This window comes from Sus scrofa, chromosome 1, assembly GCF_000003025.6.
Source record: "Sus scrofa isolate TJ Tabasco breed Duroc chromosome 1, Sscrofa11.1, whole genome shotgun sequence".
Classification (NCBI taxonomy): Eukaryota; Metazoa; Chordata; class Mammalia; order Artiodactyla; family Suidae; genus Sus; species Sus scrofa.
In genome coordinates this window covers 218992863-219019347 of record NC_010443.5, presented here as the reverse complement: position 1 = coordinate 219019347, position 26485 = coordinate 218992863, and the positions used below count along the sequence as shown (strand labels likewise).

Below are 26485 nucleotides of genomic sequence, written 5' to 3'. Positions count from 1 at the left end.
ATTGAACACAGTGCAGATAACTATATAGCCACTGGTTTCTGGGGTTTTTTTTCCTTTTTTTAGGGTAGCACCTAAAAAAAAAGCATATAGAAGTTCCCAGGCTAGGGGCCACATTGGAGCCACAGCTGCCGGCCTATGCCATAGCCACAGCAATGTGAGATCCAAGCCGCATCTGCGACCTACACCACAGCTCACGGCAATGTCGGACCCTTAACCCACTGAGTGAGGCTAGGGATCGAACCAAGTCCTCCTCATGCATCCTAGTCGGGTTCGTTAACCACTGAACCTAGGAGGGAACTCCTGCTTTCTGGTTTTTTAAGTTCCACACACAGAAGCATGTTTAAGCACAAAATATCTCTGGGTGAAGACAGAAGCTGGAACAGAACTTAAATGAGAAATAGACAATTCTACAATTACAGCAGAAGGTTTTAATATACTTCCTCACCAACTGCTAGAATTAGATAATAATAAATAATAGTAAAAATATGATCTGAAAACACTATCAACCACTTGATCTAATTGACACTGATAGAGTACTACACTCTGTAACTCCACACCACACATTCTTTCCAAGAATTTTGAGAGACAACATGCTGGGCCATAAAGTAAGTCATTATAAACTTTAAAAGACTGAAATAATAGAGTATGTCAAGAAATCCCTAATATTTGGAAATTAAACATGTCTGAATAGCCTATAGACTAAAAGCCACGGTTGTACTAGTTAATCTAGCCCCTTTAGAAGCAACTCCTTGAGATAAAAAATAGAAGGCACTGAATTGTGTCATGATGCCTTCCTGGGATTAGGTTCTCAAAAACAAAAATTACTGTTGATATAGCCAAATTGTAAAATTAAAACAATCTAATTTTATTACAGAAGAGTGTCTTATACCTTTTAGAACTTTCTTTTAACATTCTATTTTCACTCATTTCTAACTTAAAATATTCAAATTAAAATGTTTATAAAAGATTTACTTAATGATGAATTACGAATTACATATTTTTATCACACCTTAAAAACAACTCACTAGAGAATCTCTTATTTGCCTTTTGTTAAAAGGCAGCTAATTGCCTTCTACGTGGTTTTATACTCTCTTCCTAGTCTTAAACGCTAGAGTATACAATCACACAGCACCAATTTTCCTGAGTTTAAGTTAACATTTATCATAACAAATATTCACTAGATGCCAGTGGTTCTTATTGGATTTTCCACAGGAAAAAGTTATTGATATCACTAATTTTAGCTCACTTTAAACTGAATTAAATGAGAATTTATAAAAATAATATACAAAATAAGTCAAAAATTGAAAACTAATGCTTACTACCACATATATTTTAGAAGTTAAATACATGGAAATACCACTGTTTAAGGCAATTAGTCCCTCAGAAAAAATACTTTTTGTATCCTCTAATTTCATCATGAAAGCTGTTAATAGCATCTCCAAAAAGATTCCAAGATTCCAAAGAACTAAAGTTAGAATTTTCTTGGACCACATTACAAATTCAATTGAAGAAAAAAAGGGCAAATTTCACTTTCTCTTATGTTTCTGGTGGTAATGAAAATTGGTAACAAGTTTTAGAAGGCAATTTACCTAGAGACTAAACATCAGGTCTTCAAAAAATATCAAATAAAAATGGGGAATTGTCAAAGTACAATGTTAAATGAAAAAAAGAAGAAATCCCATTTTGTATAAATTTAATAACAAAAATAAATGCATATGCATAAAAATAAATTCTGAATTTTTCTAATTTCTATAATAGGTAAATTAATTTTATTATTAAAAATAATTAAAACATAGTTTTATTATACTTACATTAGCTACCTTTTCAACATAAGTCTTCATTGTTTTCACAATCACTTTCCTGTCCTTAAAAAAAAAAAAAAATTTCAATGCACATATATTTAGTTATAGATTAAGGTATTTGATTTCTTTTTTCTTTTTTTAGGGCTGCACCTGCACCATTTGGAAGTTCCCAGACTAGGTAATGAATCAGAGCTGTAGCTGCAGGGCTACACCACAGCCACAGCAAAGTGGGATCTGAGCTACATCTGCAACCTATGCCACAGCCTGCAGCAATGCCGGATCCCTAACACACTGAGTGAGGCCAGGAATCGAGCCTGCATCTTCACGGAGACCATGTCAGGTCCTTAACCCACTGAGCCACAAGAATTCCACATACTTTTCATCAATGAAAATAGTTATTCAGACAAAACAAAACAAACGCAATATCCTATAAGAAGTCTTCTCAGAACTATTATATTCTTACACTTATTTGCGACAATACATTGAGACATAGATACAGAACCACAAAATTATCTGCAGCAAGGCAACCCCAGTGAAACCACCTCCTTTTACGGTGAGTACTGAGATCTCTCTTCCAATGTCTAAACCATCCTCAAACGCATAAAAGTCTAGTATACAGATGGTATTCACATTATTTGCTGAAGAGAAATTAAATTTTCATTAATTTAAAAAATGGACAAAGTACAACTGTCTTTTAGAGGCAGAATTATACCAATCAAAGAAATGATCATTTCTATTAAACTTCTGTAATTAATACAGATCTTTACCTTTTGCCTCAAAGTACTTAAGACAACACACACCCAAGGAAATGGGTGGTTGTTCATTACCTTCTCCTTCCTCTCTCTCCCCCGCAATAAGATCATTAAACGAGAAATCAAAGAGTTTGTCATGTACAAAAACTTCTATAAACTTAAGCCTGACATAAATACTGTGTTTACTTGCTTGACAGACGCCTTCCCATACAATGACAACTCAAGGTTTACACACTTTAAGAAAACTCTAGGAAAAAAGAAACACAAGGTAAAAAGAGGAGCAAATGTCTGTGAGGCCTTGACGTGCACACAGACGATGCTGTAAAGATGATAATGTTGTGCAAAGAGGATGTTGTACACAAACGCGCAAAACCCAAAGAGACTGAAAGTTCAGGCAAGTCAAGACCTGACTGGCACTCACCTTGGGTGTGCCATGCCACAGGCAGTGCATGGCCACTCTGGCACCATCGTGTGTGTGTGCCAGGTATATCACTGCTTCTCGGATAGCTTCAATCATTTCCTGTGGAATAAACATGCACAAGCTTTGGTTACTGTTTCTTCCTGCTTCTGCAAAATCTGTCTACTAAGGAGCAGTTATGCACAGAGAATGAAAGGCAGAACTTATTGGTAGAAAATAACTTAATTTTTAATTGTGTAAACAGGCACACAGACATCTGACTTCTTTCTAGAAACATTCTTTTTTTTTTTGCTTTTCAGGGCTGCACTGTGGCATATGGAGGTTCCCAGGCTAGGGGTCAAATTGGAGCTACAGCTGCTGGCCTATGCCACAGCCACAGCAATGTGGGATCCAAGCCATGTCTGTGACCTACACCATAGCTCATGACAATGCCCATTCTTAATCTACTAAGCGAGGCCAGGGATCGAACCCACATCCTCATGGATCCTAAATTGGGTGAGCCACAAAGGGAACTCTCTCTAGAAACATTCTTTTCCACCAAGAGCAACAAGTACTGCTGGCAGGCAACTTCTATTAAGATACTCGAGTTTTACCAATGTCTATTCAAAAAAGTATTTACACTGGAACCAACCTAAATGAACGTCAACAGGTAAATGGATTAAGAACTTGTGGTACATATATACAATGGGATATTAGACAAAAAAAAAAGAGAACTAAGTAATGCCATTTGCAGCAAAATGGATATAACTAGAGATTATCAAATTAAGTGATGTAAATTAGACAGAGAGAGACATATACCACGTGGTATCACTTATATATGGAAACTAAATATGGCACAAATGTACCTACCAACGACACAGAGACAGACCCACAGACTTGTGGTTGCTAAAGAGGAGAGGGGAGAGAAAAGGAAGGACTGGGAGTTCGGGGTTAGTAGATGCAAACTATTACATTTAGAATGGATAAGCAATGAGATCCCTGTATAGCATAGGGAACTATATCCAATCTCTTAAGATAAACCATAATGGAAAGGAATATATAAAAAAGAATGTATGTATGTATAACTAAGTCACTTTGCTATACAGCAGAAATTAGCATAACATTGTAAGTCAACAATACTTCATAAAATAAAAAATGTTTATTAATAACAAACAGTTAATAACAAAACAAAGTAAGTACAGTTGTTGAGTGCAATTTGAACTGGGTGGGTCTACTTACACTTGGGATTTTTTCAGTAAATATGTACTATAGCACCACACGATTTGTAGTTGAGTAAATCTGCAGTCAGAACTGCTAATAGGGAGGGCTGATAATACACAGATTTTTGACTAGAGGGGATAGAGGCATTGTTCAAGAGTCAACTGTAAATGTGTAGAATATTTTAAATGATTTTTCAAGAGGTGGCTGTGGTAAGAAGAGAGTTTTTAATTAAAACAAAGATAAAAGTAAATAAAATGTTCTTCCCTAAAAGTCATATACAAAACAAGCAGGAAAACCAAAACATTAATTTTCGCTGAAAAAGTTTTTCTTTTTTAGTTTATCACTAGGTTACCTTTGGAAATCATATTAATAATTTGCCATAAAGACACTTAAATAACACTTTTCTAAGAAAAATTCATCTCTATTAACATTTAGATTAGGCCTTCACTTTTTAATGATTTTTTTTTGGGGGGGAAACTCAATCATTAATTTATTATGAGATAATTTTAGCTTAATTTTAATCTTTATTTTCAACATATATGATTTCATAATTATATTTGGAAGTCTAGCATATAGGACACAAATGAGTTCTGCCTGCCAATACCGATAGGACCAGTTCAGTACATACCCAATTATGAAATTTATATTAAATAAATACACAGGCTCCCACCAGGAAGGAAAAAGGTGTGCCTATTTTTATCCATAAGAAACAAGCAATCTCACCCTTAACTGTCTTACAATCTTTTCCCAGGATGAATCTCAAGAACACAGCTTTCAGCTTACATACCTAAATTTACGAATCACTTCAAAGCTATCCAGTCAGAGAGTTACACATATGTTCTAATTATGCTTATCTCCAAAGTTTTTTGTTTTTTTTTTTTAAAGTCTCTTTTGAAAATGCTCCCAAGGGCCAGAAAGATTTGTCTGATTACTTTATATTCACACTAAGTTCCCAATGATTTTTGCTATTACTAAAATAGATTCAACACTGAAAAGACAAAGACTTTACACTACAGAATATATTCAAGTGATCATTTTCTCTGTTCTGAAAATCAAGTCCTGCCTCAGTAAATCTAGACCTGTGAGATACCTTGCTCTGCAAGAACAGGAGGTAAATAAATGTTCCAAAGAGAAGCAGCAGCTGCTGTGGTCACTGAACCACAAGCTTAGGTAGGTGGGTACTCTTGGAAAACAATTTTGCATGTCAATTTTGAAAGGGTAAAAACTCCTATAAATGTTTAACCTGTCCTATTTGCTAAAAAGATGTGGGTCTCATGATTTGGTTATTGCTTATGATTAGAATGAGAACAAATGGACAAGGAGTTCACAGACTGATGAGGCAAGCACAATTCAGAGGACTAAATGCATTCTCATCTATATTCCCATCACTGACTTAAAGTGCAGTGCAATTTACCTTCACTTTGATATAAGGTCCAGTTTTTCATGGGCCATTTAGTTTTACCTAAGTGTCCTCCTCTAACCCTTTTTTCTTTTTTTGGTCTTTTTACCATTTCTTGGGCTGCTCCCGCAGCATATGGAGGTTCCCAGGCTAGGGGGTCTAATCAGAGCTGCTGCAGCCTACGCCAGAGCCACAGCAATGCAGGATCCAAGCCCGAGTCTGCAACCTACACCACAGCTCATGGCAACGCCGGATCCTTAACCCACTGAGCATAGGCCAGGATCGAACCCAAAACCTCATGGTTCCTGGTCGGATTCGTTAACTACCAAGCCACAACGGGAACTCCTTCTCCCCTAACCTTTAAATGCCAATATTTTTTTTTTTTTTTGTATCAACACAGGTGAATTTCAAACTCCCTGAACACTGAATATTCTTCTATGTGTTAGTTCATTCTCTGATTAAGTTAAGCTAGAGAATGGATTACAATTAAAATACAGAAATTCGGACTTCCCATGTGGTTTGCAGCATAACTACTTGGCATTGCTTCTACAGTGGCTGTGGCTCAACCCCTGGCTCAGTAACTTCCATATGCTGCAGGAAAATAAATAAATAAATAAATAAATAAATAAAATACAGAAATTCAATGAAATTGATAAAACTATGGTCAATTCTATTGTCTTCCGGCAAAAATCTAGACAGAATTAGCAGACTTTTAAAAGGAAGTTTAGCACATTATCTATTCTAAATTAGAAAATAATTCTTTAAAATTTTCAAAAGCCAACATACATCAAAGTAGTATTTCACATTTTCAAACAGCTCTCCTATGATTCAGTTTAAAAACTCAAACCAAGAACTTACTGATCTCAGTTTTGGGGGTGCATGAGTAAAAAAGTCCAGGAATACTTTATGTACCAGTGAGTGCTTAATCACAGCTTCTCTGAAAACCAAAAGAACAGAAAATATGTCAGATATGGCACTACAATAATATGGAGATAGGCAATCTTAGTTGTCCAAAAATAATCAAAACAAGTGAAATAGTTTTAGCAAATGTAATCTGTCACAAGAAAGATCATATCTTAAGCAATACTGAGACTTAAAAAAAAGCCCTTTAACTATAAAAATATTTAATGCCATCTACAACCAAGACCAGGGTACAAATTTCTAGTATCTAATCTGCAAATATGAAATTATTTAAAATACACTGTACTTTCCACAGAAATTGACAGAACATTGTAAATCAACTGTAATAATTTTTTTTTTAAATACACTCTACTTTCTTAAATAAGGACAGCTATATTCTTTTACCCAACAATGGACACATTATTAGAAATACGCATGTAGACTATTTTTTAATGGCTATTTTCTTTCTATCAAGCCTCCTTTAAAATACATCAGTTTCACAATATAATTTTAGCAGATTCTGACATGAACAGATCAAAATCGTATCAGCAACTGCAGCACATCGAATTGGGGAAACACCAAATTGACCCAAGCCCCCTAGTGTGTCACTTGGTGAATTCAGGTCTATAAGTGGAGGCTGATGATCAGGCAAACTTCAAGTTACATGAGGTATTCAAGTAGATGACAAAAGCATGCTGTTTTTAATGGCAAAGCACTGTTCTGAGTGTTTTGGAAAACTATTAACCCACTTAGTCTTCACAAAACTCTAAGAAATATGTATTGTTATTATTATCCCAATTTTATAGATATGGAAACTGAGGCGAGAGGAGAGGTTAAGCTGCCCAACGTCACTCAGTCAGTAGCTTAGGGAGGCACCAGGATTCACACCCAGGATGCCTGGTCCCAGAGGCTATACCCTAACAACCCATATTGACTTTGGTTCAATTCACATTCCAATTTAAATAAGAGACTACACTGGGGAAACTACCCATCTTTTCAATGCAAAGCCTATATAAAACTGTCCTCCTTCAAATGCCATTTGTTAAGAAAAAAACAAAAACAGCTTTCTTACTTTTGGGCCATTGGAGTTAAAATCTGTTTCATTTCATCCATGATAAGCTCTAGTTTTTCTGGCTGTACCTCTAATACTTTGTCCAGAGTTGGGCAATCTGCTGACTGCAACAGAAGAAAAATCAAACCTCTTTAAGTTTAATCAAGTTTCTCCAACTTCAGAACAAAGAAAATCAATTACAGTCATTTTACATAAACTTAAAATAACTCTAATTTTCCATATTTACACAGCAAAAGTTCTGTTGTAGATACACTCAGAATAATTCTTGATTATCTAATTCTCATTCTATACACCCACCAATGTACAGAGCCAAGCTAAATAACCAACCAACTCAACCAACTAGTACATATTTGCTAGGCACCTAGCATGTGGCTAATCATAAGATCAAGTAGTCAGTTAACAAATTCTTGCCACCACGTGTTTGGTAATTAACTGTATATTCCTACAGTGACAATTACAAAAGAAACAGAGCACTAAGTTCAAACCAGGAGCTAAATCTGACTAGCAGAGGGAACCCAGGAATCAATCCATCTACCATGAGATAAATTTGTGTATTTGTGTCCTAAACTCTGAAACAGACTCTTTAACTGTCCTAGTCTCATTACTAGTCTTGTACTAAATCCGAGGTTGGGTCTCTCTACTCTTCTTCTTCTATGCATACAGCCTGGAGAAGGATAATCCACAAACATGAGGCAACAAGGGAGAAGGCAGCAACAGGGAGCTCGATGCCCTTCAATCAGAGCTGGCTACGGTATGCTTGTAAAGCTTCACTGACTATTAAGAAGTTTTTTTTTTTTTTGGTCTCTCTGACTGTAGAATAAGCATTACACAGAGGACTTGCTTGGGAAGGAGTAACAAAAGTATTTTAATTTATAGGGGATTTAAATATCATGCCCTGTGAGAAAAATGTAAGTATGATCAGTTGCTCATTATACCAGAGACAAAATAATCCAAGAGAATAAAGCATATGAGAGAGTCTCTTAAAGGACCAGCCGAAGTAAAAATACATTCTGAAAACACGGCACTGGGAGGTTAAGGACTAGAACACAGAAAAAGTGAAAACTCTAGGAAAACGTCTTGAAGCGTCACCTTGTAAAGCTGAAATGTGTTCCCATAGAGCTCTTCCGTCAGCATGTTCCTTTGCTCCAAGATGGCCTTGTCATTGTAGGCGTACTCCACGATGGCTGAGGCTTCTGCGTGTCGCAGCATCTTCCTTACATGGCCCTTAAAACTTCTCATTATCTCTGCAATCTGTGCTTTATTCCTAAAGCCAACATGACCAGGGGAAAAGACAAGGGACAGAAGGAGAAAGCTGAGTGGCAACAAAACTTAATACATTTCTGAAATGAGCTCATCATTTTGTGTGTGTGTGGGGGGGGAGGGGGTGCCTATCTACTACAGAGAAATGCTATGAGAAGGAATAATTGCCTTGTATTTCTACCTCAAGCTTTCTGAATGACTCAGGGTGCCAGCCTGCCTTACTTTGAAATCTGGCTCTGCTTACAGCTGGAAGACCCTGGGAAAGTTATTTAACAACTCTGTGCCCCAGCCTCTTCAGTCATAAAATAAATAGGATGATGTGAGGATAAATGAGTTAAGAGGCACTGAGAGCTATAACCAGTACATAGTAAGTGCTCAATAAATGTCAGTTCCCATTACTAAACTGTTCAGCTTGAAAAAAAGGCTAGGGAGAACGAGAAAAGAAGACAGTAACAGTCAAAGATGTAGGAAAATATGAATAAAACATATTCTGGATTCTCTTTTAAAGCAGGACTTAATCCCAAGTATTTATACTCCATCCTAAAATAATCAAGCAGCTGATAGTTCTAGTAAGGAATACAGTTTTTGAAAATTTGTCAGCTGTAAATATATTAGCATATTTTGGCACATTATTATACTCAAAAAGGCAAGACAAGCATCAATTCCACCTAATTTAAGAAATCCACCTATCCTGACATTTCCTAACCTGCTGACCCTGCCTTTGAGTCTACTCACCTGCCCCTCCCAACACTCCATTCTCTAAATAACTGGTGACTAATCACAAGTTCATTATAACCATTTCTCATCTTGCAGGGCTTCAAGATATACTTGCAAGAACGATGAAGACAGTACCACCATTTCATGTTAATTTCAAAAAAAAAAATTGTTTTCAAGACCACCCTCCCTGGAAAGGTTATAAGCATCTGCTGAAGGCTACTATTATGATCACACACTTCTTTTTTAAATTAAAGTATAGTTGGTTTACATTGTTGTGCCTGATCACAGACTTTTAAGTAACATTTATATGCACACAATCGGTATCCACACCTTTAAAAAGAATTAATAAAAATGTATTTTATAAACAAAACAACTTACCCATACATGAGAAACTTCTTAACAATATTTCTGGAATATTTAGCTTTACTTAATTCAACCAAATCACCTGAAAAATAAAATGCCTTATGATGACTGGATCACCTCATTTTGGTCCTCCAGAAACAAGGAAAGAAGAATATAAATGTGCAGTTCTGGGAACACAACTCCCTATTTGTCCCAAAGAACAAATAAAAACAGAGAAGCCTGGAGTTTCTGCTGTGGCTCAGCAAACCGGTGAAGAATCTAGTATTCATGAGGATGTAGCTCAATCCCTGACCTCACCCAGTGGGTTAAGGATCCGGCATGGCTGTGGCTGTGGTGTAGGCCAGCACTGCAGCTCAAATTTGACCCCTAGCCCAGGAACTTCCATATGCCACAGGTACACCCCTAAAAACAACAACAACAACAACAAAATAAACCAAAAGATCCTACACACTGCTTTCCCTCAAGAAAATTATTTTCCAGGACAGTGTTGGATATTTTGACAGAGAACAAGCAACTTTTTATAAATGATCACACAATTGATCTCAATATAGAAAAAATACCTCTCAGTTCTTCAAAAGCCTGTTTTCTCTGCTCTTCAGTGCCGTACTGAATGTAACATTGGATCACACGAGTTGAATCATGTGCAAACGCAATCTGGAAAAAAAGAGTTGGGGGCCTTTAGATGAATTTTCCCTGAAGATGTAAGCTGGTACCGTATTACGTTGTAGTGCTGCCTCTTTTAGAATTCCTTGTTAGAAAAAAGGTTGGGTCTTCATAGCTGATCAAACCTAGGCTACTTGGAAGCAATTTTTGTTTTAATTGTTCAGAATGGCATTCTTTGGTTTTACCCATTACCATACAGCACTGAGACAGGGATGGATTTAACTCTTTTGGAAGATTCCATCATTATAATTAAACCAAAGCTGTCTAATGATTACACACTACATTTCTTATTTCTCTGACAGTTATTTTCCCTAAAGAGGACTTTTCCAATTCAAAAATTCTATTACTCTTTGACTGCTTTAAAAAAATACAAATGGGAGATCCCATGGTGCCTCAGCGGAAATGAATCTGACTAGTATCCATGAGGATGCAGTTAGATCCCCGGCCTCACTCAGTGGGTTAAAGGTCCGGTGTTACTGTGAGCTGTGGTGTAGGTCACAGACACGGCTTGGATCTTGTGTTGCTGTGGCATAGGCTGGCAGTTGCCCCTCTGCCTAGCCTGAGAACATACATATGCCATGGGAGTGGCCCTAAAAAGACAAAGAAAGAAAGAAAAAATAAAAATGATCTAAGAATGTCTTGCTCTGGCAACCAAAGTCTTGCTACATGAATAATTATACTTAGACACGCTGGCAACTATTCTATGACCTCATCACTCCATTTCTCACACATTCATTATAACCCCTGAACATAAATCCAATTATATTCCTGGAAAAGTTGTTATATTTCAAATCTAATCCTCCATCCCAACCCCTCTCACAACTACTAGATGGATTAGACCTCATTGAAGGACATGCTGATCAATCTTCTAAAGCGATAATCAGTCATGCACAATTAATCTTTATATGGCTTAGTACTAGCCTATCTTAATAGCGCTTATTATTTGGTATGTCTTTAAATTTTTAAATTCTAACAAATCAGAAGGTGAAGGTACACCTTCATCAAAGTCATAAATTTCAGAAGAATTTCCTTAAGGAGAGATTTCCATAGATTTTTTTTTTTTTTTCTTTTTGTCTTTTTGCCTTTTTTGTTGTTGTTGTTGTTGCTATTTCTTGGGCCGCTCCCGCGGCATATGGAGGTTCCCAGGCTAGGGGTTGAATTGGAGCTGTAGCCACCGGCCTACGCCAGAGCCACAGCAACGCGGGATCCGAGCCGTGTCTGCAACCTACACCACAGCTCACGGCAACGCCGGATCGTTAACCCACTGAGCAAGGGCAGGGACCGAACCCGCAACCTCATGGTTCCTAGTTGGATTCGTTAACCACTGCGCCACGACGGGAACTCCTCCATAGATATTTTTGATAAAACTTAAAAAATCATCTTTTAAAAGTAAGATTGTTTTGTTATTATACTGATCACTTACTATGTAACCAATATATGTACTTTAAGTATATTTTCCTCATTTAGACCTCAAAGTAATCTTAAAAGTGGGTTGTTGTTATTAGCAAAGTTAACTTTATGAGAAGTTAAGGAACTTGCTATTCTCCTGACATTAAGGATGAAATTTAACTTCTCTGAGCCCAGACGTGTCAACTGTCTGACACAGATAATGACCTTGTTAAGTTAGAGGATACAAAGTATACACTGCCTAGCATATTTCCTAGCACACAGTAAATAATCAATAAACAGGCTGTTATTGTCCAAAGACAAACATATTTTAGACAGTGAGTGAGGATTTGAACATCAGACTAACCCCCAAGTCCACGGACATGCAGTAATAACTTAAGGGTAATTGGGAAAGAATCCTTAATGTAAATTATTTATGAATTGAGTATAAGAGATTACTGCTAGAGATGAGGAGGAGTTCTAACCTAAAAAGATCTTGCTGGCTTTATAAGAAAGCAGCAGCTGGGAACTTGCTATTTTAAGACAATCCTTCAAACTACAATCCATGTGTGTGTACATGGTCCGGCAAAGGCTGCCCCTCCAGGGTGTCCAGAGCCTGTTGGCTTACAAATGAATATCACCAAGGATTCCTCACCCTCACTAAGTATCACTAAGTATTTATCCAAATAACAAGAATATAAAGCAGTTTATTACAGAGGAAAATTAAATAGCAACAATGAAAATCACTTTACAACTCCCATATCGATCATATTTTATAGATCTCATCATGCTTATAAAAGGAAGGAAGAAAAGAAAGTAATCCTGTGTTTGCATCACACATACAAAATGGCCGGCAATTTAAGACGTATAAAAGGACAGAGTTCACAGCAAGACATTCTAACAAATACAAATACTGTTGAACTAAAATAGTCCTCAAGATAACTTTACATGAACACATTTATTTTAAGTAAATTATTTTAAAATGAACAGCCATCTACTTGATAGAGATCTTTTTGCAATTTCCCAGCAGTAAAGTCTCTCACTATTAAAATTTTTAGTCAGGAGTTCCCGTCCGTCGTGGCACAGCAGAAATCAATCTCACTAGGAACCATGACGTTGCGGGTTCGACCCCCGGCCTCGCTCAGTGGGTTAAGGATCTGGTGTTGCAGTGAGCTGTGGTGTAGGTTGCAGACACGACTCAGATCTGGTGTTGGCTATGGCTGTGGTGTAGGCCGGCAGCTACAGCTCCAATTAAACTCCTAGTCTGGGAACCTCCATATGCCATGGTGCAGCCCTAAAAAGACAATAAATAAATAAATAAATAAATACATAAATAAATAAAATAGAATTTTTAGTCAGTATTATAGAAGGTATTTGAAATTTGAGGCCTAATACATTAAAAACAAAAATAGTCCCACCTACTGTGAATGGTCAACTACCCTTTACGAACAGTGAGTTAATTTCAATTGTTAAAACTGCAACTATGAGTATTTAAGTAAGTAAAAGTACTTACTTACAGTAAGTACTACTTACAGTTTTAATTTTCCCTTGAATCAACTTCTGCAAATCACTCATTAACTTTACTCTTTTTTCTTTGTTGCAATCTTTTCTATAAAAGAGGCAGGAAATACAGCTTAAGTAAAGACATTATTTAAATACACAAAACCAAAAACCATACCAGAGTATATTCACCCAGCTCAGTACGATTTTTCTCTTTGAATGCAGCAAACCTCTGACATTAAAATTACTATTCCAGAGCAGCCCGAGAAAAGTAATTTTCTCCAAGGCAGAAACTCATCTCACAAGGTATAATTTTATGCATCAATCTAAATCTTAACAGCCAGGACTTCAAAAATAAAGAAAATAATAAAACAAGTCCAAGACACCAAATACTCAAGTATTTCAACACCTAGCTGGTAAGAAATTACCCTTCATTTTCTCAGAAATTTCTCAAGGATGTCAAATCCATTTTAACTCTCATACATTTTCATAAACAGACCTAACGCCATCCTAATGATCCCACACGCTTCTGCAGTGGGCAGACATCCAAACACTGATGCCTCAACTGGAGTGTTATGAGTACTCCCTAAATAACCCAAGTGCTATGTCATTTATTTTAGGACATCTCACTATTTATGAGGTACACTGCTACTCCCACATCATCTGAAAGGGCCTGATAAAGATGCCATTAGGTAACATTACCTTCTTAGGATCTCCCAGATCTGCTTTGCCCGAACAACAATGTCATAGTTGGCTTTATCACTGAGTTGCCTGCTCTGCTTCAGTTCTTTCTTCTTCTTTTTGAACTCATCCCATTTGGGTTTCTTGGCTGCTGAACCTAGTCATTACAGAAATTATTTTCAATTAAGTTTAACATTCTCAGTGCCATAAACAAGTATGTATTAGATGCATATGGCAATCACTAAGCAAAATCAATATTCACTGTGGAAACTAGAGGGGGGAAAACATTCATTCCCTATCAACTTTTGAACTTTAGGTATAATTAGTTGTAAACGAAAACAAAAATTAGTCAAAGTAAAAATAGAAAAAAAATATTAAAAAATTCACTGTTTTCAGTGCTGTTATATATTAAGTAATTTAATTCTTAGAACAACCTGATGAGATGAGTACTATTATTATCCCCTTTCATGTCAGAGTAACAAAGGCACTTAGCAGTTAAGTTCTTTAACTAAGGTCATACAACTCCAAAGTGGTAGAGCCAGGATTCAAACCCAGTTAAGGTTCTAATTTAATTCTCTGCTGTCTCTTATTCATGACAATATACACAACCAAAATTTCTAAGTTCTCTACACCTAGGGTCATGCTATAAAACTCATTTATCTTCCTACTGGTTATTTTTTTGTCTTCACAATCTAAGTAACTTATTAAATGAATAAAAAGGCCCATAAGGTCAAACAACATGGATATTATTTACATGAGTACCCTGAAAAGAACCCTTAGGAGAATTCATTATTTCTAAATGGCTCTTTCTCTGATTATAAAATACACCCATCTGATGTTCCTGTCGTGGCTCAATGGCTAACGAATCCGACTAGGAACCATGAGGTTGCGGGTTCAATCTCTGGCCTTGCTCAGCGGGTTAAGGATCTGGCGTTGCCGTGAGCCGTGGTGTAGGTTGCAGACACAGCTCGGATCCCACATTGCTATGGCTCTGGCGTAGGCTGACAGCTACAGCTCTGATGAGACTCCTAGCCTGGGAACCTCCATATGCCTCAGGAGTGGCCCTAGAAAAGGCAAAAAGCCCCCCCCCCAAAAAAAAAGAAAGAAAAGAAAAAAAGAAAATACACTCATTATAAAACCTTTGGAAAAATGTAAAAAACAAAATCTTCCTATAATCTCAAAACCTAGGAGTTAACATTTTATTCCCTCTTGACTTCTCTTTTATTTATTTTTTTTTTTTTTGGCTTTTTTTGGCTTTTCAGGGCCACACCCACGGTATATGGAGGTTCCCAGGCTAAGGGTCCAATTGGAGTTATAGCTGCTGGCCTATGCCACAGTCATGCAGGATCTGAGCCACGTCTGCAACCTACACCACAGCCCATGGCAACACCGGATCCTTAACCCACTGAGAGAGGCCAGGGATCAAACCCACCACCTTATGGTTCCTAGTCAGATTCACTTCCGCTGCACCATGATGGGAACTCCCCTTCTTGACTTCTCCCCACACGTTTTATATTAATTTCCTTTAAAAGTTGAAAATCATACTGTCTTTGTATAAACATTATGTTGAAAGCGTTCTTCCATGAAATCTAATATTCCCCAAGAATATAATTTTTAATTGCATACAATATACTACCATGTATTTAACTATTCCCCTTACTGCTCATTTATTTATTCTCAGACTGATAATAGAGGATTCCAGGCAACAGAGAGCATATTTACTATTAATATTCGGACACCATATACTATACAGCAGAGGATAATAACTGATCCAGAGCTCATTTAATTCCACAAATATTTAGGCACCCTTGTAGTAAATATAACTAACTTTGGGGATGCCTTCCAGTATCCAATCCTCCTCAGCTGCTGGTATAAAAATCTGAGCAAATATAAGATCAGAGTTCCATTTTGATTTGCTGGAAACTTATCAAAAGGAATCAAAGCTATGCTATGATAAGAATGTGTATGCATTTAAAACGCTGGGGTCAAGAACTCCAGAAGGGGAAGAAAGATTTAGGACCCATTAGAGAAGCTAGGAAAGAGAAGATGGAAGAGAAGGGGAAAGAGAAAAAATGGGGGCAAGAGCATGAAAGAACACTGCAGGTCTAGTGAGAAATAATGAAAATTTCCCTTCTTTCCTTTCTCTCTACATTCCTGTTTTAAAGCTGCTGTCCCTTTGGTGAGCAGACTTAGGCAGAGCAGAGCAGGGACCAGGGCTAAAGGACTGAACTGAAAAGGACCCATGGCCATGGTCACAGCTGGCAACAAAGGAGCAGTATCAGGATATACCATTTTGGAGAAAAAGAATGAAAGATGCCAGAAAATTCCATGATGCTGCAGAGAAGGTGTATGTACGTCAGCACATGTACCCCAGAAACTGAGAGTGTGAGATCAGCGCAGTACAATGCATAGCAAGGGCAGGCTGTACAACAGATGGCAAAGCTCTGGGTTAGAGACAACCCAACCCCTAGAATATCAGGATGGAGAGATTAGTAGTTTGTTTCAGTAGACAAAGAGGAGGCTTGTCAGCACTTCTCATTAGCAACCTATCCTGAACCAAATCAAGTCAAATCCAGCACACATATACCAGACCTTCTCTGGAACTGTTTTACCAGCTCTGAGCCATCTGATGGATAGATGGTATTAGATTAGCCTAAGCTCTGTGAAGGGTCTATATGTTTCTTGTTCACCAGGATATCCTTAGCCAAGGTGGATATTTAGCTGGGACACACGGGTCATTTAGGGCCAGCATATATGTGCGTAAGTTGGGTCCGGTACCCTTGCTGGTTATTCTTTCCACTGTCCCTGAGGTCAGTACACAGAAAACTCAAGTATCTGTTTGCTGAATGAATAAGTTCATTAAGTTTAGCCTACAGAAAGGAGTGTTTTATTGAGATTCCAATGTATAAAGCCACCACTGGGTGAATTCAACAAGGGCCCAGAAGTAAGGAATTCTAAGTATCAGAGGACAATTTTCACCAGAGAAAATCAATCCCATCTACTCCCCCACCTCCTACCCCAAATGCTGTCTGTCAAGGAGCAAGAAGGTGTCTAGCAGACTTCCAGAGTCCCTATGCCCAGAGGTTCAGAAAAGAGCACAGGCCAGGCAAGGCTGCTGCAAAAACTATGCCAGAGGAACCAGTGCTTACCATCATTTTTACTGTCTGGCTGGATTTTTCTCTTCCTGTTGAATTTATTTCCCTGCTGGAATTTGTTCTTTGGTATTTTATCCCCTTGCTGCTTGTTCTTGAACTGCTTCACACCTTTTTTCCCAGGTTTTGTGGCACTCTTCTCAAAGTTCTTAGATGTGATTTTAGGTTCACCTTCCTTAACAACTTTTTGGGGGAATGTCTTTGAAGAACCAGAACCTAGTGACAATAATAAATAATTATTAGTTCAACCATTCTGAGTCTAGATCTTTTATCCACCTAGTTATATTTGTTACAGAAAATTACACACTCCTTGGTGAAACATGCCTAGTCTTACTCAGACATATGGAGCAGAGCAGGACTTAAAAAAAAAAAAAAAAAAAAAATCAAAAAACTTTAAAAGTTTCTCTGACTTTAAAATTATAATATAGGTTCATTATAGAAAACCTACAAAGTAGAAATATACATAATAGTCCAATTCTAGAGACAAACACTGTTGCCAATTAGGTTTATTCCTGTTTTAAGCATAGAGTCAAGATGGGATATTACTTATGTGTCTGTGTGTGTGTGTGTGTGTGTGTGTGTATACACATGCATTCAGTGGTTCAGTACCACAATAAAAGTCTAGAAAGAAAACGAACATTTAGGAGTTCCCATTGTGGCTCAGAGGATTAAGGACCCAACATTGTGAGGATATGGGTTCGATCCTTGGCCTTGCTCCATGGGTTGAGGATCTGGCATTGCCACAAGATGCAGCACAGGTTGCAAATGCAACTTGGATCTGGTACTGCTGTGGTTGTGGCGTGGACTGCAGCTGCAGCTCCAATTCAACCCCTGGCCTGGGAACTTCCAAGTCACAGGTGTGGCCATTTAAAAACAAACAAAAAATTTTAAATTTGGAAAGTTTATCATACAGACAAATTTAAAATGTTTGTTTTTCAAAATTTCTAGTGTTGAAAAATTTTTTCCTAAGCCTATAAAAAGGTTGTTTGATAAAACTCTTCTGTGGTTAACAAAGATCGCAAATACCCAAAGAAAGAGATGAAAACCCCGAGAGCTCTGCCCTAAGACTGCTGCAAGAGAAAAAACAAAGACTGCTTAGGAAACTAGTCATTTACACAATTCTTGATTTTCCTACTTTGCAATACTGACACCTGATGGAATAATAAAGACATCACACTTAGAAATCCTGAAGATAGAGTATTTGGCTTACCAGCAGATGTACTCATCAGCCTCAATTTATTCAATGTTAAAATAAAATGTTGTGGGGAATTAGTGTGACTAAAATGAGGGAAAAGCATCACTAGCTGAGATAAAGGGTCTTTCACAAGTATAACATCCACCAATCATCCTGGCAATTTCCTAAAGGTCTAAGTTTCACAGGGAACATGCAAAATCATATAGAGTAACTCCGGCTTTTTCCTATTTTCATCCTAACTCTAACCCAAGAAGATGTTGGAAGCTGCCACATGCCCCCTCATCCCACCAACCCCCTCCCTCCAAGGGCAATGGGAAATATGTTTTGGCTACCTTACCATTGTTTTTATGAAATCTGTTTTTTTCTTGTGACGTCTTTGTACCTTTTCCTGTGAATTTTTTTTTCCCTTTGACTTCCATCATAGCAACTCTGGAAAACAAAGACAAAATCCAAAAGGATGACTGAATTGCTCTCAAGAGCCATCAAGTGGTCATTGCTGTATTTGCTCCTTGAGGTCACCGATGCAGGACAAATTATCTGCATACGGCAAAAGCACACCAGAGTCCAAGAACTACGCAATCCCTGCTTCTAAGATTGTAAAACTGAAAATAGACCGGATACCAATACAAAAACTAAATATACACACACACATACCTTGGCTAATATGTGATGTTTGGGAGGCAACATTTCCGCAATGGCTAAAAATAGACTCTTATTTGCACTCAACATGATACAACTGTCAGTTTTTGCATTTCTTCCAACCTGGGAAGACTTTGTGAAAAGAAACTGACAGTATTACCATTTGATTTCTTGATCTCTACCCTAAAAAGCCAGGAACAAACAATACACTACACTTATCACATACTCAAATTTAATGAAAGAAAATAAACAGATTATTTAAAAGTTCCCCATATAACCCAAGGTAGATAAAACAAAAACTTCAAATGTTTAATTTGTTATTCTTTTAAAGGGAAACAAGTAAATATCAAGGACCTCCAAAATACCATTGCTGACATACTTAATACTTCATTTTAAAGGAATCTACCTAACTGATTACCTCTGGGAAGAAATCCCACTGGGCACAGGGCAAACAAAAGGTAACCCCTCAGCTGCCCAAGGCTCCTGAAAGCAGTAGAATGTATCAAGAGCAAGTTACTATGTTTCGCTTGCCTATTTCTATACCTTCCAAAGTTGGATATTCAACTCATTTCAAAATTTCTCAAGTTTACCTTGTAGAGTAGATGCTGGGGATCCCCTAGACAATATTACTAGATAAGAGTTTTCCACTAAGGAATAACAAAATTTTCAAGTTATTGGAGTTCTTGTCGTGGCCCAGTGGTTAATGAATCCGACTAGGAACCACGAGGTTGCAGGTTCAATCCCTGGCCTTGCTCAGTGGGTTAAGGATTCAGCGTTGCCATGAGCTGTGGTCTAGGTTGCAGACTCAGCTTGGATCCCACGTTGCTGTGGCTCTGGCGTAGGCCGGCGGCTACAGCTCCAATTTGACCCCTAGCCTGGGAACCTCCATACGCCGTGGGAGCGGCCCAAGAAATGGCAAAAAGACAAAAAAAAAAAAAAAAAAAATTTCAAGTTATTATTAGTTCTAAGAGAAAAGAAGGGTTCTGGGGTGACATGTATTTGGGAAACAGAAGAAAATATTTAATGAGGATTCTTTAAGAAAAGGCAGATTTCTTTAATTTGCTAATATAAGCTATTAATCACCACGCACAAACTAAAGTAGGCAGGATTTTTCCAACCAGGGTTGAACCACTTTTTCCTGGAGTATCTCAAGGGGCCACAGCATCTCAAAGAACAGGCTGGGAAATGGATGGTCCCTGAATGGTTGTTTCCTGAGGTCATTAACAACTGCAGGGTCACTGTCACTTGGCTATAGCCTTCATAAACACATCCACATCCTTTGCTCTTCTGTGCATGCAGTTTTCTCCAAATCCATTTAATGACATATTTTCTCTGTATTTTTGTTTTAACTTATTTATTTTTGCATATTTTAAATTATAGTTGATTTACAATGTTGTGCTAATTTGTGCTGTATAGCAAAGTGACCCAGTCATACATACATACACATTCCCTTTCTTATATTATCTTTCATCTTGGTCTATACCAAGAGATCAAATATAGTCCCCTGTGCTATACATTAACTTTTTATTTTGATATAATTTTAGCTTTAGAGAAGAGTTGGGAAAGGTACACAGAAAGTTCCAGTATATCCCTCAGTTCCCCCCAACATTAACATCTTACCAAGATGCATTTACCAAAGCTAAGAAATAACGCTAGTATAATGCTATTAAAATTTTGGATTTAGCCAGTTTTTCCACTACCGTCTTTTTTCAAGATACACTGTGTTTAATCATCAAGTCTTCCTAGTTTCCACCAATCTGTGACAATTTCTCAGTCTTGTTTCTCACCACCAAAACACTTACAAGTACTGGTCAGGCATTCTGTAGAAAATCCTGTATTTGTACATGGTCTGACATCTTCCCATGGTTTGACTGATGTTGTGGATTTGGGGGATGAATACCACAGAGGTAAATTGCCCTTCTCATCAAGTCATATTAGGAGAAGCATGATATCTATATGAATACTGATATGAACTCGATCATTTGGTTAAGGGAGTGTTTGCCAGGTTTCAATACTATAAAGTTACTAAATTTCCCTTTTCATACTCTACTTATTAGAAGCAAGTCACTAAATTCGGCTCAAACTGAAGGGGAGGGGAATTAAGCGCCACTTCCTAGAGCAAGGAATATTAAAGAATCTGTTTGAATCAATACATTAAAATCCCCACAGCAATTAATAAATTTCTTGGACGATATATTTTGAGATCATGCACATACCCTGTGTTGCCCACTGACTTCAGCATTCTCTGATGGCTCCTGCCTGCAGCAATTACTGTGGTGTTTTAACGGTTATTTTCTATTCCCCTCCTTACTTCTACCATTATTACATTCGTCTGTAGGGAAAAGTTATTCCTTCTCCTCATTTATTTAATCATTTATTTACATCAGTATGGTCTCATAGACATTTTACTACTTGGGTTATGAACTAATAATATCTGTATTTTGTTGCTTAAATTGTTCCAGCTTGGGAATCTCCAAGGTTGCTTCTGTGTTCTTTCAACATGGTCTACCCTTTTCTTTTCCGTTTTAGCATGTCCTTAATTCCTAGCACTTGTTCCAAGTATACCTTTTATTTTCCCTGCATGAGCCCTAAAATGACCCATTTCTTCAAGGAACCTGAGTTCCTTTTATTGAGATCTGAGTGCTAAATGTGCTTGTCACTGGGGTGTCACTACTCCTTGGTCTTCTCCCCAGACAAGGCTCGGTAATATATGTATATATTAGCCCATGTGTACAGACACATGTATTTCTGTAACTATTAAGTTCATACTGGTATCTCCAACTCTAATCACATGCTAAAATCTTCCTCTCCTGCTTATGTGTAACCTTTTCTTTGACAGTCAGAAACTCACCTCACAGTATCTATAATTTATTTGTGTATTAGTTAACTCTACCACACATGTAATTTCAGAATTGCTAACATATGGTACCTAGGTACCTACATGAGAAACAAATACCTATGATATGGTGTTTATTTACAGTTATTTTTGTCTTTTCCCTCACAGTATCCATTCAAAATGCTGCTTTCCAAAGTTACTTAAGTCAACTCTCTTCCCCCCACTTTTTCAGTGAAGTTATCTTATACATTATATCTAACTATCACTAGTTAGAATGATTTTGTTCCAGTCTGCACTCCATTTTCAGACATGTCAGTTGACTTTCTTTTCATCTATATATAGTCAAGTTCATTCTTTTTGGTGTACAGTGCTGATTCGACAGAGTCATGTATCCTCCACTGCAGCACAACAGAACTGTCCCACAGCTCCTAAAAGTCCCCAGGGGAGGTCCCTTTGTGATCATCCTCTCCTAGCTCTCTTGGAAATGACTGATCTATTTTCCCACCCTCTAGTTTTGTGTCTTTTCAAAAATATCATATAAATGGAATCAGACAATGTATATAGCCTTTGGGATATTGCTTCTTTCAACTGAGCAAAATGCATTTGCTTGGGGATCCTGTACTATCACATTCCAGCATCTTGAAATCATCTCCTCTTTTTCCCCTCCATCTATTATGTTATTCAGGCTCTTTATCTCTTGTTCAGATTGTTTTCCATTGTTAGATTCAATGTGCTATGATCTGCTCTGTGCTGCCTGATTAATCTTCCACTAATACATCTATTTCATGTTATTTCCCTGCTCTAATACCTTCAAAAGTTTCCACTGTCTACAGGAAGAATTTCAAAATCAGACTGGCATTCATAGGCATTTCAAACTTGATCCTAATTTACTCTCATCACAAATACCACACTGAAGCCAATTTTACTCCCTCAGTATTCTCTTTCAAATATTGGAGCCAAACTTTAAAGCCATTCTCTATCAAAATACATCCTACTCATCCTTCAAATCCAGCCTAAATTATAATTACTTATCATACTTATCATTCCTCCTTCAAACGCCTTCTTTCTCTTTCAAATGATTCTCTTTATTCCTATGACTTTTTTTTTTTTTTTTTTGCTTTTTAGGTCCACACCAATGTTAGTTTCTAGGCTAGGGGTCGAATTGGAGCTATTGCTACAAGCCTGCACCACAGCAACGTCAAATCCAAGCCACGTCTATGACCTACACCACAGATCGCAGCAATGCTGGATCCCCAACCCACTGAGCAAGGCCAGGGATTGAACCTGCATCTTCATGGATACTAGTCAGATTTGTTTCTGCTGCACCACAACGGGAACTCCCTATGACACATTTTAATATATGTGCTGCTGAAGAGAGCACTCCTATGACACATTTTGATGGCCTTCTTATAACTTGACACGTTGGACTTGAAATGTATGGAATATCTACAGACTATGTGCTAGAAAGCTAAGGGATTTTTTTAAAACTATATACCCAAAATAAATAAATAAAAATGTAATACAGCAGAGGAGACAGGCAAGCAGAAAACTAAAACACAACATAGTTAAGCATTCTAACTGAAGTATATAAAAAGTGTTCAAAAAGCCACAGAGCTGAGAGAGCCCAATTCTGCCTTCTGAAGGAAAATAACAGGTTTCCCAGAGATAGAGGAACGTGTGATTGATCTTTACTCCTTTTGGCGGTCAGGTTCAGCATTGCACTTTGAAAGTACTGACCATTGAAAACCCAACTTCTAAATGCTGGCATTCCTCAAGTCTTCTCTCTATACACATCTCTCAAGGGGATTTCATCCAGTCCCATGGCTTTCTGTGCTGGACCCTTAAATTATTTCTCCCTTAGGAGTATCTTCTTGGACTCCAGACACGTATTGGAGTATCTTCTTGGACTCCAGACATGTATTCTAACTACCCACTTGAAACTTCCATTTATGTGTCTAATAAGCATCTTACACTTAACGTATACAAAATATAATTCTTTATATGTCTGCAGCACCTCAGTCACAGCTGTGGCTCAGATTCAACCCCTCGCCTGGGAACTTTCACATGCTGTGGGTGTAGCCAAAAAACAAAAAAAAAACAAACACTCCGCCTGGAAACAAAAATGTCCTCATCTATTTTTCCCCATTTCAGCATTGGCTCATCACCCACTCCAGTGGTCAAGTAAGAAGAGGAAACCCAAGATTTACCTGTGATAGTTTGTCTCCCTTGTCTGCTACATTCAATCCTTCACTAAGTCCTCTTAAATCCCCTTTAGTAACTTTAACTGACCCTCTAACCCTCCAACTTCAATCTCCACTACCACCACCCTGATCCAAACCATCGTCAATAATCTCTATATAATACATTCTATATGAAATACACTACATAATTATACAGACTATATAATAACTACACGCACTATATAATAATACAAATTACTACACATTATCTGAAGAGAACCGGGACCTGCTTCTCCCTTGCTTGTAAGTTTTCACTGTGTTGTACAAATGGGAATATTCTCCCATTGTAAAGAAAATCCATACTCCTAGCAAGCACTGACTCCCAAGCCCTACAGAACCTCCCACCCACCCATTTAACTTTGTCTTGTATCGCTGTACTTCTGGCTCACTACTCTGGCTTCGCTTCTACAGTTTCCACCTGAAGGACTTAGCCCAAGTTACTGTCTCTGCTGAAAGTGGTTTTCCCTGCGCTTCCAGATCCCAGGGTGGCCTCTTGTCATGCTCTGGATCTCGGCTTACTTCCCCCAAACACCCCCATCCTCCAGCTGAGCACTAAATTCGTTTCCCTCCCAACGCTTACAACTTGCAACCGTACATTCAGAGTGTAAACTGGGCACCCAGTCAAATATATGACAGAAAAGCTGAAAGCTACTAGCACACGCTGGGATTTTAGAGGCTGAAGGTAGTTCAAGTTAACCCAGCATTCTCAAGACAGCGAGATAGGGAGAGAAGTAAACCTGCTTTGGCAGTCAGGCTCCCATAAGACCTAAAACTCCCAGAGTAGAAAAAGCCATAGAAGATCAACCGGCGGATGACAGATGTGAACACCTCTATCCGAGAGACCCTCCCACTCCAGCGCCGGCGAGGGAACAAAGCCCTCCCGGGATCTGCAGCGGAGCGCGCTACACTCACCACACACGTGCGGGTCCGGGAAGCACGGGTCCTGGACCCACCGCGAGGACTTCCGCTTCCTAGCCCAGCCCCGCCCCTGTCTCCCTTTACCTTCTTCCGCAGCGGCGCTACGGTTAAGGGGAGGGAATTATCCAGAAAAACGGAAATTCGGCGTTGCTATTGGTCCGCTCTTACTTATATCTCATCGAGAGGCGCGAGGACTGAGCCACAAAGAGTTTTGGCCCTGGAAAGGACCCGTGGGGCGAAGACGGGATAACGGCTCCTGAAAGTGACGTCATTAACCCTGTCTTTCCCGGGAGGAGCTGGAGCTTTTCGCAAGGGCTCACCAATTGTGGCAGCGGAGAACTTGGCGCCACTAAACTGTAGGGGGAATTGAGGCTTAAACAGTTAAGAATTTTAGAATGGTTCATTCGCATCCTTTCTGGTATTCTAGAGGGGAGGATTAAAGGGATATGTCCGGAATCGGCTTGTATTGCGATCTCGGCTTTTTCTTCTGCTTGTTAGCTGCGTGGCTTACGACAAATGGCTGAATTTCTTTGAACCTTGGTTACTTGATCAAATAGCGATGGCTGTCATGTATGGAAAAAGCCTAGTACAGTGAATGATTGATAAATGTTTAACATTTTAAACGTCTGCCCTTCCGTCCAGAATGCAGTTATCCCACTATCCACTTAAGGAGATGAGACTGTAGTTAGGCTGCTACCTCATTTTGCAGGTGCAATGGGGTCAAACTTGGTCCGGTCAAACAACAGAATTTATTCTCTAATTGTTCTGGAGGCTAGAAGTTGGAAATCATGCTGTTAGAGAGTTTGTGCACCTTCTTCAGCCTCTAGGGAACAACTTTGTGCCTCTTTCCGCTTCTTGCGGTTCCAGACTTTCCTTGGCTTGGGCCGCTCCAGTCTCTGCCTCTGTCTTCACATGACTTTTTCTTCTATGTTTTCTCCTTTCCTATGTGTTTGTTTTTTTTTTTTTTTTCTTTTTTCTTTCTTTCTTTTTTTTTTTTTTTTTTTTGTCTTTATGTCTTTTCTAGGGCTGCACCCCCAGCATGTGGAGGTTCCCAGGCTAGGGGTCTAATCGGAGCTGTAGACACCCGGCCTACACCGGAGCCACAGCCACCCCCACGCCAGATCCGAGCCGCGTCTGCGACCTACACCACAGCCTACCGCAACGCCGGATCCTTAACCCACTGAGCGAGGCCAGGGATCAAACCCACAACCTCATGGTTCCTAGTCGGATTCGTTATCCACTGAGCCATCCTTTTCTATGTGTTGTAAAGGCACTTGTCTGTTTATTGAATTTAGGATCCCTCAGGATAATCAGGGATGATCACATTTAGATGTCTTTACTTAATTACATATGCAAAAATCTTTTCCCCAAATAAGGTCATTTTCATAGATT

The 26485-nt window shown here is 38.4% G+C and overlaps 1 protein-coding gene across 1 annotated transcript in view; it reads right to left on the bottom strand.

Moving 5' to 3' along the window:
* The window catches only part of PUM3 (pumilio RNA binding family member 3), a 44070-nt gene extending 18861 nt beyond the window's left edge, over positions 1-25209 (bottom strand). Inside the window, exons 1-12 of the mRNA XM_001927669.7 lie at positions 25088-25209; positions 18798-18889; positions 17263-17481; positions 14135-14270; positions 13466-13541; positions 10444-10537; positions 9899-9965; positions 8633-8807; positions 7544-7647; positions 6430-6508; positions 2976-3074; positions 1812-1865 (exon numbers count right to left, since the gene is read on the bottom strand). Of these exons, the coding sequence (XP_001927704.4) occupies positions 1812-1865; positions 2976-3074; positions 6430-6508; positions 7544-7647; positions 8633-8807; positions 9899-9965; positions 10444-10537; positions 13466-13541; positions 14135-14270; positions 17263-17481; positions 18798-18882 (1188 nt within the window). The 5' untranslated portion in view covers positions 18883-18889; positions 25088-25209. The remainder of the gene's footprint in view (positions 1-1811; positions 1866-2975; positions 3075-6429; positions 6509-7543; positions 7648-8632; positions 8808-9898; positions 9966-10443; positions 10538-13465; positions 13542-14134; positions 14271-17262; positions 17482-18797; positions 18890-25087) is intronic.